The 14365-nt window shown below is 34.4% G+C and overlaps 1 protein-coding gene across 1 annotated transcript in view; it reads left to right on the top strand.

Annotated features, from left to right (window-relative positions):
• Positions 1–14365, top strand: part of CCDC102B (coiled-coil domain containing 102B) — a 139438-nt gene that overhangs the window by 30018 nt on the left and 95055 nt on the right. Inside the window, exon 6 of the mRNA XM_054649747.2 lies at positions 11656–11760. Within this exon, the coding sequence (XP_054505722.2) occupies positions 11656–11760 (105 nt within the window). The remainder of the gene's footprint in view (positions 1–11655; positions 11761–14365) is intronic.

The following is a 14365-nucleotide window of genomic DNA, read 5'->3' as shown; positions in this document are numbered from 1 at the left end:
GGCTCAGATAAAACAGAAGACATGTACACTGTAAGCAGTAGAACCATTGCTACAGGCACTTTCCACTGGACCACTGCTCTACAGAAATTATTTTATGTAATTGCTTATCTAGATCAAACAACTAAAGCTGTATATTTCAGGTTCTTACTCTGAAAGGAGAGCTGTATGGAGAAATGACCTATGATATATTTATCTGAATTCTAAGCAGCACAACACTTTTAAATTTCCTTGAACAAGTAATTTCCTCTATTTCTTGAATCCTATTGAACTTACAGATCAGAGGAGAAAACAAGCTTGAATACTGGTTTAATCTGTCCTTTTTAGCAGGTGTTGTTAATGTTTAAGGAAAAATCTTACTGCATCAGAACATGGAAACTTTTGGAATCTGTTGTATTATAGTGCAATTTATCTGTGCTTTAATTAACATTGGTATCATATCTTGTACTCATCAAAGAACCTTGATGCCATTTTGATTTTCGTGAATTTTTCACATTATGTCAAATCAGACTTGCAAATTTTAATTAAATATGTTGGTATGAATGCTTTTCCTACAGGAAAGTAATGATTGCAAATTCTAGTGTGGTTTCACACTATTTAGTATTCTAGTAGTCTGACATGTATTTATTTGTAGAGACCTACAGTTACAGAAAACATCCTATTCCCAGCATCCCTTGACCATTAATCTGAAAAGTCAACAGTTCTCATCTGTAAGATAAGGGAACTTGTGTAGTCCCTAAGTTAAATGTAGAGACTTTGACTGTTGCTGTCATTTTGATGGTTTTTGTTATGATTCATTAGCAGTTACATTAAAAAATGTACTGTAAGTTTAGTTAGTATCTTATTTTCCAATATATCAATTAACATTCCTATTATATCTTTAATATTATTAATTTGATAGTATTGTATTAACAATTAAAATTGGGTTGAACAGTGTTCTGATCTGCAACATGTAATACCCACACAGTTTAGGAACTTCTTGAGACTGAGGAGAATTTGGACTTGTTTGCAATGCTTCCTAATTATGCTGACCATTATTGATTTTTCTGTTTCCTTACAGTTCTTTATTTAGCTATACGTTTTTCTCAATTCAACAATATAAAGTGAGGATGGAAAGTTGGCTAAGAAATTGGCTGTAAGCAAAAGAGTTATTGACCTTCTGTACAGCAAATAAAACTTTACAAACAAACAAATAAACAAATATATTACCCATTGCACTATTTACTCTTTTTTTCCAGATGATTTTCTACATGTCTGCATTCATCTTCTTATGACCAATCCCTGTATTTTTTGAGGAAGGGTTGTCATCTTCCTTTTACTTATTAGAATGACTTATGGCATATTCTAGTTCCTAAATTAATTACTAATAATAACTACATGAACACACAGCAGTAGATAACTATTTGAAGTAACAGAAGGCAAGCTTTTATAATCCTGATTGCAATTAAATTTCTAGGCTGTTTATTTTTAAAAATACCAAATATAAAAATTATTTTCTGTAAATGATATATAAATTGTTATTGCTTGGAAAGTTAAGAATGAAAATTTAATTTGTCTGGTCATTTCTTTCCATAGAATAGGAGCTCATTTTTGCTTCCATTAAGGTATGTACATGTAGTTCTACTCACAGGCATACAAATCTATTTTTTATCTTGCTATTAAAAAGAGGTTTTGCATTAGTCAGTCTCAGGTCTCCCAGGGCTTAGTCTGTGTTCCTTATTTTAGGAAGAAGCTTGTTGTATTAGGTTTGACTAGGAAAAACAGCCAAAAATCCACATACATACATGGTCCCCTCCCCCTGATAAGAACACTAGTAACAGAAGTAAGCTAAATGCAGATAAAAAAAAATCTTAAAACAGGAAACTTCAATCTTCAGCAATACTTGGATGAAAAGAGAATTAAGCAAAGTTTAATAAAAAATTTCAGGTGTTATTTAAAAAAAACAGAACAAAAAACCCATTAAGATTCTCATCAGGGGCCTATTTTACTTTCCTTTAAAATATAAACCAGAATGTCTGGAATTGAGCTTTTCAGCACAGAGTAAGGAATCATTCAGCCCTCCTCTCCCTCTCAGGAAACTAAGATGTCAGTGAGGAAAATTAAGGGGTGAAGGTTCCTGCTTTGCTTCAAATTTTTTTGATTAAGAATGCCCAAAACCTCTACCTCTGAGATTTCAAATTACATTCAGAAAAATATTAATGTAATCCTATGCCTAAAACAATCTTTGCCATTTACTTAGAATTTTTAACATAGTTTGTTTATTCTATAACCACTGCCACCCCTTCTGTGTTTTATCATAATCCAATCAACTATGAGAAAAGCAGGCTACTGCTTGTAAAGTAAACAAATCTAGCCCTTCATTGAAAATGTCAAGAGCTCAAGTTTTACCTTGTTTCTTAGTGAAACCTAAATATTAAAGTGTGTTTTTATTGTTTTACTTTTATTTTTTTAATTGACTCGAGCTACAGGTATTAGATCAATTGATTATTACTTAATATGGGATGCTTGTTTATTCCCTGGAATAGAAATTTGACCTCACTGTGCATAGTAGCAAAAGGAAATACTTGTTTGTACATTGTAATTCTCACTCTCCACATGAGTGATGGCTTGTCAAGTTTTGAGAGTTTTGGTTGGCATGTGTCCCTTACAAATTTCAAGCAGTATTCTCCAAGGGATTAGCTGAAATGTGAATTATTTCCTTGAATGAGATCAGAGAACATTTTAAACTCACCTAAACCACTGCATAATGTTTGTATAGATTAATCTTGGTTAGAACTCTAATTACTGTGTTCATCTCTAGTCAAAAAAGGAAAAATAGTTTGATAATTTAGTCGTGTTGGTCCCATCTCAAATATCATTTTCATTTAGGAATACAGCAAACAGCATGTTGTACATGCAATTTTTATGTAAGGTCATGATTATCTAAGCACCAATATTTTGCTAAACACAACAACAACAACCACAACAAGATAATTGAAGAGCCTGCAGTAGAAGGTATGCTGCAAAAAGATGCCCAGTGCATTCAAATTACTTTAGATTCAGTCTCTGTTTCTAATTATGGGTAGTACAGAAACCACTTGAATATGACTGTTTTTTTCATTATTAAAAAAAAATAGCCTTCAAGTCACATGCTACTTAAAGGATGCCTAACATTAAAGTTATGAGTAAATAGTAATTGAATTATGTTGGAACCAATTATTCAACTTTTGTTTCTGCAGTCAGGAATTACTCTGAAAACTGCTCTCATCAGATTTGCACAGGAAAGAGTGAAAAGATTTTGACTTATAGGCAATTTCCAGAAACTGAGAAAACTTTTGGAAGTGGTTAGTATGAAGCAGGCTAGAAAGGAGCCCAGATAAAAAACTGATACTGGATAGTCTGAAAGACCATAGTGAAAGAGAACATTTGGTAATTTTGTAGAGTCAAATTACTGAAGTCAGCTAGTGAAGCATCTTTTTTGTGCAGCTAAGTTACATTTGATATAGGTGTTGGTACATGTTATACCATGAGCATTACTTTTGAAACACAGCAAGCCATAGAAGTAGGAGGGGAATATAGCTGAACAGCAGCTAAAATGAGAAATACAGAGCAGGAGAAGTTGTGAGTGATGCTGACAGAAATTCTGGAGGTGAGGTTCTTTGCCCTAGACAGAGACGGAAGTTTCTCTTAGATTTAAGCAAAAGAGAATGCATAGAGGTGCTGCTGGAATGGGACTAAATTGAGGTGTTCAGGGCACCCAAGGGGTCTGTGCTGAGGGTCTTTGTGGTGTGAGCTAGAGGTGAGGGTCTTAGTCCCAGGCAGATGCAAAATAAAGTCCTTCCACTGTTGCCCATATTATAATAGAGGTATAGGGTCTACATGAAATTATCTATGGCTTGGCTATATATAAAATAAGAGAATATGAGTATTTGTTTCTAAACAGTAAAAGTTTAAAGGAAGAATGATTTGATGGACAATTTATTATTGGTAATTTAATTGGATTTTTTTTCGGTAAGTAAATAGCTCTCACTTACTGCATTCATCTTAAGATGGAAGAGAGGAGAATTTCAGGGAAATTCTGGAAAATTCCCAGTATCTTGATAGATAGGATATTTGCAACTGAGAGATAATCTTAAACCGGCTAAAGACAAAAAGAATAAACAGGCACTATTTATTATGGCAAATTTTTCAAAATGCTGGAGGAGCAGATTACAGATTACATATCTTTTTCCCTAATTTAGAAATCTAGGTTTCATTTTTCTTGCAGGGGCATTTTTTCTGTCTAAGATGCAGCAAACAGGATTCCGGTGGTGAAGGGACAGTTACTTCAATGGTTCCTGATGCAGCAGCAGCAGATAACCACAAATATCTGAGAGGGTTCCCATGAGCTCCTCAATGATCTCTGAGAGGATGCTTGGAAAGTCAGGACAAGACTTAAGCCAGAGCACTTTCAACTTCAACCTGCAGAATGTACTCACAGGGATTTTACCTAGGCTACTCAGAAATTCGGTCAATATCAATATAACTGACAAAACTGAGGAATGGTTCTTACTCAAATATTTTATTTTGAGGTAGGCAAATATATGCCCTGCTACCTTTTGGACACTATGAGGGCTTCTCAATCAGAAATCGTGGTAAAATATTGATATATTCATATTAGAAAATATGAGACAAAGCTGCATCAATAATAAACACTGAGATGAGGCTTATACTCTGTTGTAATTTGAAAGGTAGATGACGATATTGATGTTTAGTTTTTATTATTTTTACTGTTTTCACATATTAAATTTGCATATAGAAGATGCATTACTTCTCATCAAGTACATCAAGTGTACATTTTCCAGTGAAAAATGAAGAAATCTTTTTTTTCCTGTGTTTCTCTCAGCTGAAACACTCTTTACTCATAACAAAACTAACAGGTATTTGTATGGACTGGTGTGATAGGGTATATGTATGGAGGTTTGCATTTTGAACTACAGATTTTTTAATTCGGCTCTGCAAGATAATAATAAAGTATATGGCTCATTTTTCATGTGCATTAGTGATTTGGCTGGTCAGGACACGTGGATGCATTTAATATATCGCCTGACTTTAAAAAAATAAACAGCATTTTTGTATTTTCTTGTTTTTTAAACAATGGGTGAAAGTCCCTTAGTTTCCAAGTCAGCCTACAAATGGTTTAACATTTGGTTTATATATCAGTAGAACACTGAGAATAGAACAGCACAAAATGTATCAGAAAAAATAATCATACTCTTCTTTGCTTTAAATACTCATGCAAATATTCATGTTTTTCTGGCAAGCCTGCAAGAATGTCTACTTAACAAAATTTTCCTTACATGTTATAAATATCAGATTCTTTATTTATAGCGTGTGTTTTTATATCTTCATTATAACAGTCCAGTCTAGTTTTAAGTTTTTTCCTACATAATTTTCAAATTGTTTTTGACACATGAAAATGTTGACTAAATAAGCAGCACTGTACCTCTTGGTAGACACTGATTGTTTGGACATTCCTCTAGTCTCAATCTTCTTATGAACTGGGATTACAATGAGGAAGGTTAGCATGCCCTGCTTGAACAGGGATGCTGGCCCAGATGGCCCACCAGGGTCTTTCCTACATTATCCATTCCGTGATACTGAAAGAAACTTCCAGTATTTGTTTAGTCATCTTGTTTAGTGTTTCCACACAAAAAATGTAAGTATTTCTTGTTTAATATGAGATCAAAATGCAAAAACTCTTCATAATTTTAAAGTAGAAATGAATGCATGATGTGTTACTGATCTCAAATGTTTAGATAGGTAAAGGTAGTTCCTCAGTAGTATTCAATTATTCACAAATAATAGGTCAAAGTAGAATTTTAGATAGGCATTATGGATAATTTTCTATGGTAGACATTGATAGAAAATTTGTTTTCCTTGAACAAATAGTAGATTCTCTTGGAGAGGCGGTGTTAATTTTAGTATAATACACAGTCTATATGAAATTGAACTGTGAAATACACAGTCTATATGAAATTGAACTCACAAGAAACTGATGAAAGCAGTGCCAGATTCAGATAGAAAGAAAGATCTGTAAGTTCAAAGGTGATTTTCTCCACCTGACCATGTTCCTATTCTTGAACTTATTTATGTCTCTCTTCATATATTATTTCTGATTGTTGTAAATTTTCATGCTTAAACCTTTTTATATATCTATGGACAACTTCTATTCCTGCATAAATCACTTTTAAACTAGTCATACGCACAAAAGAATTTTCTCTGTGTGCAGACAAGGGGAGAGGAAAAAAAATACTGGTAAATCAGCAACTTTCCATTTAATGTCAGCATAGTGCAATGATATCAGCTTGCAGCAGACTTAAGCATTTGAGTAGAACCAGGAGGAAGAAACATTTGATTACTAAATCTGCTGGTGCTAGGCATTGTTATGAATATAAGCATTCATTAAAAAGTTCCATTTCTTGCAGGGCTTAGTGTCTCAAGATATTGTCAGGCACAATAACATTTATCAAGCTTTCAGTATAGTTGCTGATGGACTAAATGGTGTTCTTGGCAGACTTGCATACAACAGGAAAAAAAACAGAGTAAAATTTTTTTACTGCATTGAAGCATTTGTCAAATAAAATGGTAGCAAACATTTGTCTTCCTTTTCCTGTGGAAAGAGTGCTATGGATTCTAGTAGTCTTTGATTGCACGTTTCAGGTGAAAAAAGAAAAGAATTCTAGAAAATGCCAGACATACTGGAAATAATAAATGAAAAACTGCCCATTGTCACACATGCTAAGTAATAATTTTTCTTGCCAGCAAACATCACACCTGCATACAGCAGTCCTGATCTTGGAAGCAGGAAACCTGATGAGTTTTCTCTAAGACCTTAGGAGCTTTGGCAGTTTTCCTCATGTTCTTACAGACTTCTAGGAGTAGAAATCTCAAAATAAAATTAAAAAAAAATAGAAAATCATTTTTAAAAACCAAAAAAACCAGACTTCCTCCCCTTTACCTCAATAAAATAGGGGTTATTTTGCAAGTAGAAAAGATTCTTGGAATTGTTTTCTATCCAGTTTCACATAATTGTCTTGCTATGTGAAATCCATCTTCCTCTTACACCTTTCTCAAAGAGAAGTGAGCAGTGGAGTGGAACCATGGTGTATCTTCCAAGTTCTGTAGATACAGCTGAACTAAAACTGGAAGTGATTTAAGATAACCAGATTCATCAGCATAACTATTTTCTTCTCTTGTATAACTCATTGATGATGCTTCTGGCTGTATGAGTTTTTTCTTGATCCTGCAACCCAGAAGTTTTTTCTCCCAGTTGTGCTGAGAGACTCTCTTTAAGCACTTGATACCATTTCTTTTAAACCACTGATAAAATATCTTCAGACCCTGTACAACTATGTTACAAATTGTAATGATGTTTCACAATGAATTCAATGAAGGAAAGTGATGCTTTTGCTTGATGTTTGCTTGATCTTTAAGCAGAGCTTGCTTTCAACTCATTTGATCCAATCTACCTAGATGCCATATTTAAGGATGCATGTTTGCATTCCTTCTAGCAGCTGAAGCACATTCCATACTTTGGAAGTTGATGACATGTCTTAAATTACCACTGGGAAAAGGGCAGATTCTCTGTCCTTGAATTTCTTATCAATGTACAATAATTTAAAAGATGGTTGGTAAAAGTGCACAATTTTTGAGTTCTCAGCTCTGAAAAGACTGTTGGATATGACATTTTTTGAGAGACAGTATTCCTGTCTGAGTTACAGAAAAGAAAAATTTGCTTCTCGTGCTGAGTTTTCTGAATAACTACGGGGAAGAAATCTGTAAGAATCAAATTCACTTGTGGCTTTATGAAGATTTATGGTTATTTCAATAGGTTTTCTTTATTAGGAGGGTGTCACAGTCCTTAATTCATAATCAACCCGTGGGTTATTGAATTTTCAGTGTAATATACCTCTTGCTTAAATTCTGTAAAATAATTTGTAGCATAGATGAATGGAAATTTTCTCCATGCACAATACAATGAGGATATCAAGAATCCTGACAATATGTGTTCATTTATCTTGCTTTGCAACATGAAAAAAAGCCCTGCATTGTCATTTTAAAGAAAAAAAAGCATATTGGTTTTAAATTTTAATTTTTGATCTGCACAGACTGAAGCAGATATTTTACATTTGCACTTGAGTGAGGCTGCCTGAGGTCACTATTTTAAACAGGAGTTCTTCCCTCTCTGGGTCACAAGTCTGTAGGCCTCATTCAGCTTGTCTGTAGGCACTAGAAGCTAATGATTTTCTGTGGTTGTGTAAGATTCAGATTGTACATTTAAAAAAGAAAAAATAAAACTCTTTTATTCTCAGTCAAATCAGTTTTTATTTGAGATATGCAGATTATCTTTCACAGAATGTGCTTTTGGTAAAGAAAATGACAGTTTTGTAGAATAAAAATTTTACAGGGAGAATTTCTGGTTAGTTTGGCAGTTTTTTATTTGTGACATCATTGTCAAATCAGATCAGATCAAAACTACAGGTTTTTTTAACATAATGCTTGTGTTCTGTCCAACTCTATTCTAAAAGCTTCTTTTAAAAAGCTGAAGATCATAGTTCTCTAAATACATTTTCTGACCTTTTCCAAGCTTTATAGAAAGCTGACAAATCTTTGCACTAAAAAAAAAAAGCAGAAGGGTGCATAGAATTTCTTCTGTTTACTGTCTGAAATTGTGTTGACTGCTAGATTTCATCTTCATCATCTTTCTTTTTGCATTCATTGCACCTTAATTGTTGCCCTTCATCCTTCTCTATCTTAACTAAGGGGAAGGAGAAAAATCTTGTTTCAATAAAACTTTTGGAACCTCAACCACTGTTATATTGCCTTAAACTAAACAAGAGCTTTAAGATTTTCCTTTTAATGAACTGTACAAGGTGGAGTTCCTTTTTCTGTGTCTGGTTTTTTCAGGGTTCTGCCTTTCATGTTATTCATGAAATGGTGTAGGTTAGCTCTAAGATGTAATTATCCAGTTTCAAAAGGTCAGTACTCTGTACTTCATTTCCACCATTCACCTTTGCAATTATCCACTTCATTGACACTACCTTGACCTCATTCTATGCTTCCACCATTATTCTGGTCTTCCTATTAAAAAGTAAAATTCAGTGCAAGTCTGTGCAGATATTTTATAGAGAGAAAATATTGACATTTTAAGGGAAAATTAAAGATCTGAAGGTTTTTTCACACGTTGCAATTTTTTTCTTAAGCTTTCCCTTTTCCTTATAAATCAGAATTTGGAGTTTCACACAAGAGCATAATATAGAATGGAATATCCCTGGGCTGCTCTGGGTTAGCTGTCCACTCACAGCTTCTTGTGCAGCCTGAGCCTCCTTGCTCACAGGGCAGTATAGGAAGCTGAAAATGCCTTGACTTAGTGTAAGCACTGCTCAGCAACAATGAAAATTTCCCTCTGTTATCAACATTATTCTCATACTAAATTCAGAACATAGCACTGTACCAGCTACTAGGAAGAAAATTAACTCCTATCCCAGCTGAAATCAGGACTGTTAAATATGTAAATTTATCATAGTTATATCTTGGATGCAATGAATTAAAATTTTACAGACATAGGTAAATAAATTTATCTTTGGTATCAGATCTTTGTGTGATAGTCATCCTCTGCTTCATTTTTTGATGAAATTCAATCTTGGATGGTTTTGTGATTTCTCTCTATTTGATGCCTGACAAAAATGAATTTGTATTGATTAGTGTCAACACTGTGAAAATGTGAAATTTCAGGCTTAGAATTTCAGCTCTGTGTTTTGGCAGGTCCTTTGCAAGAAGGCAGGGTTTCTCATGTTCTGGAATTTTCATGGATACTTGTAATAATAAATATGCCTGCATATTTATTTAAGAAAAAATATGGGGCATGTGTTTATAGTCCAGTAGAAAGTATTCAAACAACTTGCATAACTTTGGTGGGGAAAAAATAATATTTGCTGCTAAATAGGGGTATTTAATTTATAATTAAATTAATTAATTTAATTTGATTCCTTAATTTCCAACTATTGTACAGAAATTCAGTGGATAGATTTTAAAGACCTCGTTGGGAACATGTGAGCATCAAACATTTACTTGTGTGTTGGAGTTAGCAACTTGTAGTCTATCACTCTGGACCCACACAAATACTTGGATTACCTGTGCCCAAAACTGCAGACAGTGCTCAAGGCGAGGCAACACCAATACAGAGCAGAGTGGAACAATCACTTTTACTGTCTTCTGATAATCTGAATGAGCTTCTTTAACTTTATTTGGTTTCCAATTGTTATTCTTTACTCAGAAGTAAGGTGGGAACAGACAAGTTTGCAATTTGATTTAGCTAGAGAATGACATTGTCACTATTCATAGGATCAGAATTATGCTGTAACAGCTCATTCTCTTTGCTCTACATTCAGAATCTTTTCATTATTTGCCAGAAATTGATTTTAGAATAAAAGTAACCAATAGAACTGGAAAAGCACACCTCTATGGCACTTTCTAAAGCCTTGTTGGCACAGATATCCTGTTTCTTCAATGAAGAAGTGTCTTACAATGTTTTCAGTCACCATTCTTATCAAACCATTGATTTTAGTTCTCACAGAACTGAAAATTGTAAAAAGCTCTTAAAGTTTTGACCTTTTATTTAATATATTCACAATTCTCTTCTTTTTTCACCTCAATCAAAAGAACTGGAACCTTTTATTTTCACAATTTTTAATCTATGTTAGTCTCTTTTAATCTCCTATTAAGAACCAGTTAATAATAACTTGTTAACAGTAAGTACTTGTCAATAATGATTCTTCTGAAAAATTTTCCATTAGAACTTGATAAGTACCTGTTTTGTGTTATAAACAAAAATTCACTTTACAATATTTTCATTTGAAGTCTGAGAAGTATTTATTGCAGCCTTGACAAAAACCTCTATGTAGTTGTCTCCGAAGAATAAATCAGTTCTTTGATAATTCCTCTATGTGACTTAGTAATGTGTCTTTTTGTTGATATATTTAATTTGTCCTATATAAGGATTTGATGAAAAAAATCATTAAGTTATCCCAAAATAGCATTACAGCATTGGCCATAAAAGATAATATTTCACTTAAGACTATTAATCATGACCACAAGAAAGAGATTAACATGAAAACTTAAAAATCTTTCCTCTGATTATAACTGTATGTAGCACTGAAGGTATACTTTAGAACTTCTTCAGTTTAATAAACATTTATTACAATCCTTCTAAATTGTAAACAGAAGAAAACATGCTGATTTTAGAGAATAAAAAGTGAACTTTGACATTTTCAAGCCGAAATCAATCTCAGTTTTATTTAAAACACTATATTATTATTTTAATACTATTTTTCCAGAAATAGCAGGAAAAGAATAGGATTTTGTTACCAGTTACTGTATAAAAAATTATCTATGCTTTACTTTTTTGAAGGTACATTTGATGAGAAATTGACTGTCTTGGTTATTTTCAAATTAAAATATTTAACTTTATGACACACGGAAGACTTACACCTTGGGCTGATTTCTAAGGTGCTGACCTTACTCTGAGTTGAAGCCATTTACCTCACCCAGTGAAAACCAGGGGGTTTTAATCAGATTATTCCTCTTCCTTTTTCTTTCTTTTTTGGTTATTCTTCCTCCTACCCTCAACCTTCCCAGATGGAAAGAATGCAGTGTGAGAATGTCTCTGAATGGGGAAAGAGAGAGCAACTAGAAGAAGAAAAACAAAGTTTGGAAGAAGAGACCAGAAAACTCAAAATGCAGGTAAAAGAAATTCAGAAACTTCTGGAGATGAAAAAAAAATAAAGCAACACTAACTAAATTGAGTTGTGATCATTAAAATACACAAAGTAGGCTTTTGGTAAATATCAGCTTATTTTTACTTAGTTTAGTATTATTACTTAGTTGGATTATTTGGGGAGCATTCACACCCAAAATTACTATTTCAAAATGTCAAAAAGTGTCCATAAAGCAAAGATTATACTAGAGAAAGCAGCCCTTACTGCATCCCAGACTTGAGCAATTGGACCTCAGTGGCTTAGAATTTCTGTAGGGTACAGAAACAGAAAATATTTTCTGTTCATTTTTAAAAGGTGCAGGGAGAAATGACAAGTATAACAAGACTAGGAAGCAAAAGTGAAGATTGGGAGGAACAGAAGAGATTAAGTGAATTTTGCAAGCTACAGAGTTCTGATGAAGGTCAAAGCAAAAAAAAACTGTGAAATAAATCATTTCCCTGTCTTGTTGAACATCAAATCTCGTCTTAGGAGAGGGAGAACTGAAAGAAGCGCCTATTCCTTATTTTTTTGTGCCTCCAAAGATCTGTTCATTTATTGTCCTGCTGAAAATGGCTTGATAATTTATTCAAAGACCCTTAGCTGGGCATATTTCCTTTATTTTATGGATCTTAATGCTGATAACTAAATAGTAATCCAGAAGGCTCCCACTTTCATTGAGACTCTGAAAGTTCAGAAAAGAGAAAGTAAAAAGGCTCCCAAACCCACCCACCAATCAATCACTAAATGTATGTATCCAATGCTATGAGGTGTGTAGTGAGAAACAGCAGCTTTTTCTTTATTTGCCTGAATAACAAATCATTTCATCTAATTTATGTGCATTTGCTGCTGAATAATGACAGCTAAGTTACCAGATTTAGGGTTTAGTAACTAGGTAATTTCTCTTGGGAAAGATTGAGAGAGAGATTTTATACTTGGTAGCTGTTAAATGTAATCATAGGATTTTTCTGTTTCCATCATGACTGAGTAATAGCAAATGGAAGCTCATGCATATAAGCCTAACATATATTACATAACATACAATGGGTTTTAGCTTTTCTTTACTACTATTTATTTTATGATAACATATACATATCATATCATACCATATCACATCAGTATTTTCTTGATTTATTTGTAATGCAAGTAACATGAGGTTGGAGATATGGCCAGAAAGAGGCTCATCTGCTTAGGCATATTACTATATTTCAAATCTCTGCTGCTTGTATGTCTGTGCTGGCTTGTTTATGTGTTTGGTTTTGTTTTAAAAAACAGTTAGTTGCATAGACAATTATTAGATATCTGTGATCAACTCTCTCTGCTAGTATCAGCTCTCTCCATTAGTAAAGCACCCCTATGTCTGATTTACAACAACTGCAAAACATGGAATCACTGGAAAGTCAGACTGGAATGAACCTCATGAGATCTTCAGTCCTACCTCCTGCTCAAAGCAAGACCAGCTCCGAAGTCAGAGTTATGCAAGGTTTTGTCTAGTGAGGTCTCAAAAACATCCAGGTCTGCATGACCTACTCTGGGCAGTGGGTTTGTGATGGCTTGATCCCAGCTGGCAGTGAAGCTCCCACCCAGCCTCATTCACTCCCCAGCAGTGTCTTGGGGGACAGAATTGGAGGGGCAAAATTGAGAAAAAACTTGCGGATTGAGATAGAGACTGATTAATAACTGGGAAGGGGGAAAAGGGAAAAGAAAGGAAAACAAAACAAGTGATGAAGAAGGGACCAACACCACCACCTAGCCAGTCTCTAAGCAACAGCTGCTTTGGAAAAAACATCACCATGTCATTGCAAGGGACTCTTCCTTCCCAGGTGTAAGACTTCGTCACTGCTAAATTTCACAAGGTTCTTGTTGGCCCCCTTCAAATTAACAGCAGAACTACTTGATTGCACCTACAGGCAAGGATATTGCCCCTGCCTGCCCCAGCCTCAGAGGGACACAGCAAGACCCTGATAGGAGCATTTTCCCTCCAGAGCGGTGAATTGAGCGCGTGATGTGTTTAGGCTCCATTTAGGCTGGGAACCATGCCCTTCATCATCCCCACGGCTGAGGTCTCTTGCAGTCTTCAGCAGTGTTTCCAGCCAAATCTCCTAGCCAGAGTCTGGCATAGAATCCTAAGCATTCTTCTGACTGTGTCCAAGGTTCCTGGCCTCTGGCTGCAGAGAGCAAGTGGTACCACCAAAAACTTCTGTGACCACCAAAAGGTCTCCTGTAACACCCAACACCCATTGACAACATGAGTAAAATTAAGGAGCAACAGGATTAAAGTGCTGTGGCAAACCCTTAATGAGAAAGTTAATCTTGCTGCTATTAAATGGAAAACAGGTGTTAAGAAAGGAAAGTGTTCCTTTTTCAAGGATTCCATCCTAACTCAATTTAGATGGAACCTGTCTACTCCTTTGTAGACACATCCTAATGTCACTGTTGAACCTTGCTAAATTCTGAGACTGTTTCTGATTTTCTCTAATACTATAAATAACCTGAAAAATATTGCTTTGACTTCTAGTTCAAGACCCTTTTATTTCTGGGATGGTAGCTTCAAGTTCAAATAAAATAACATTATAAACAGGGTTAGAGTAGTA

Source organism: Agelaius phoeniceus, chromosome 1 (assembly GCF_051311805.1).
Source record: "Agelaius phoeniceus isolate bAgePho1 chromosome 1, bAgePho1.hap1, whole genome shotgun sequence".
Taxonomy (NCBI): domain Eukaryota; kingdom Metazoa; phylum Chordata; class Aves; order Passeriformes; family Icteridae; genus Agelaius; species Agelaius phoeniceus.
The sequence above is the reverse complement of the archived record's forward strand: the minus strand, read 5'-3'. Positions and strand labels throughout refer to the sequence as shown.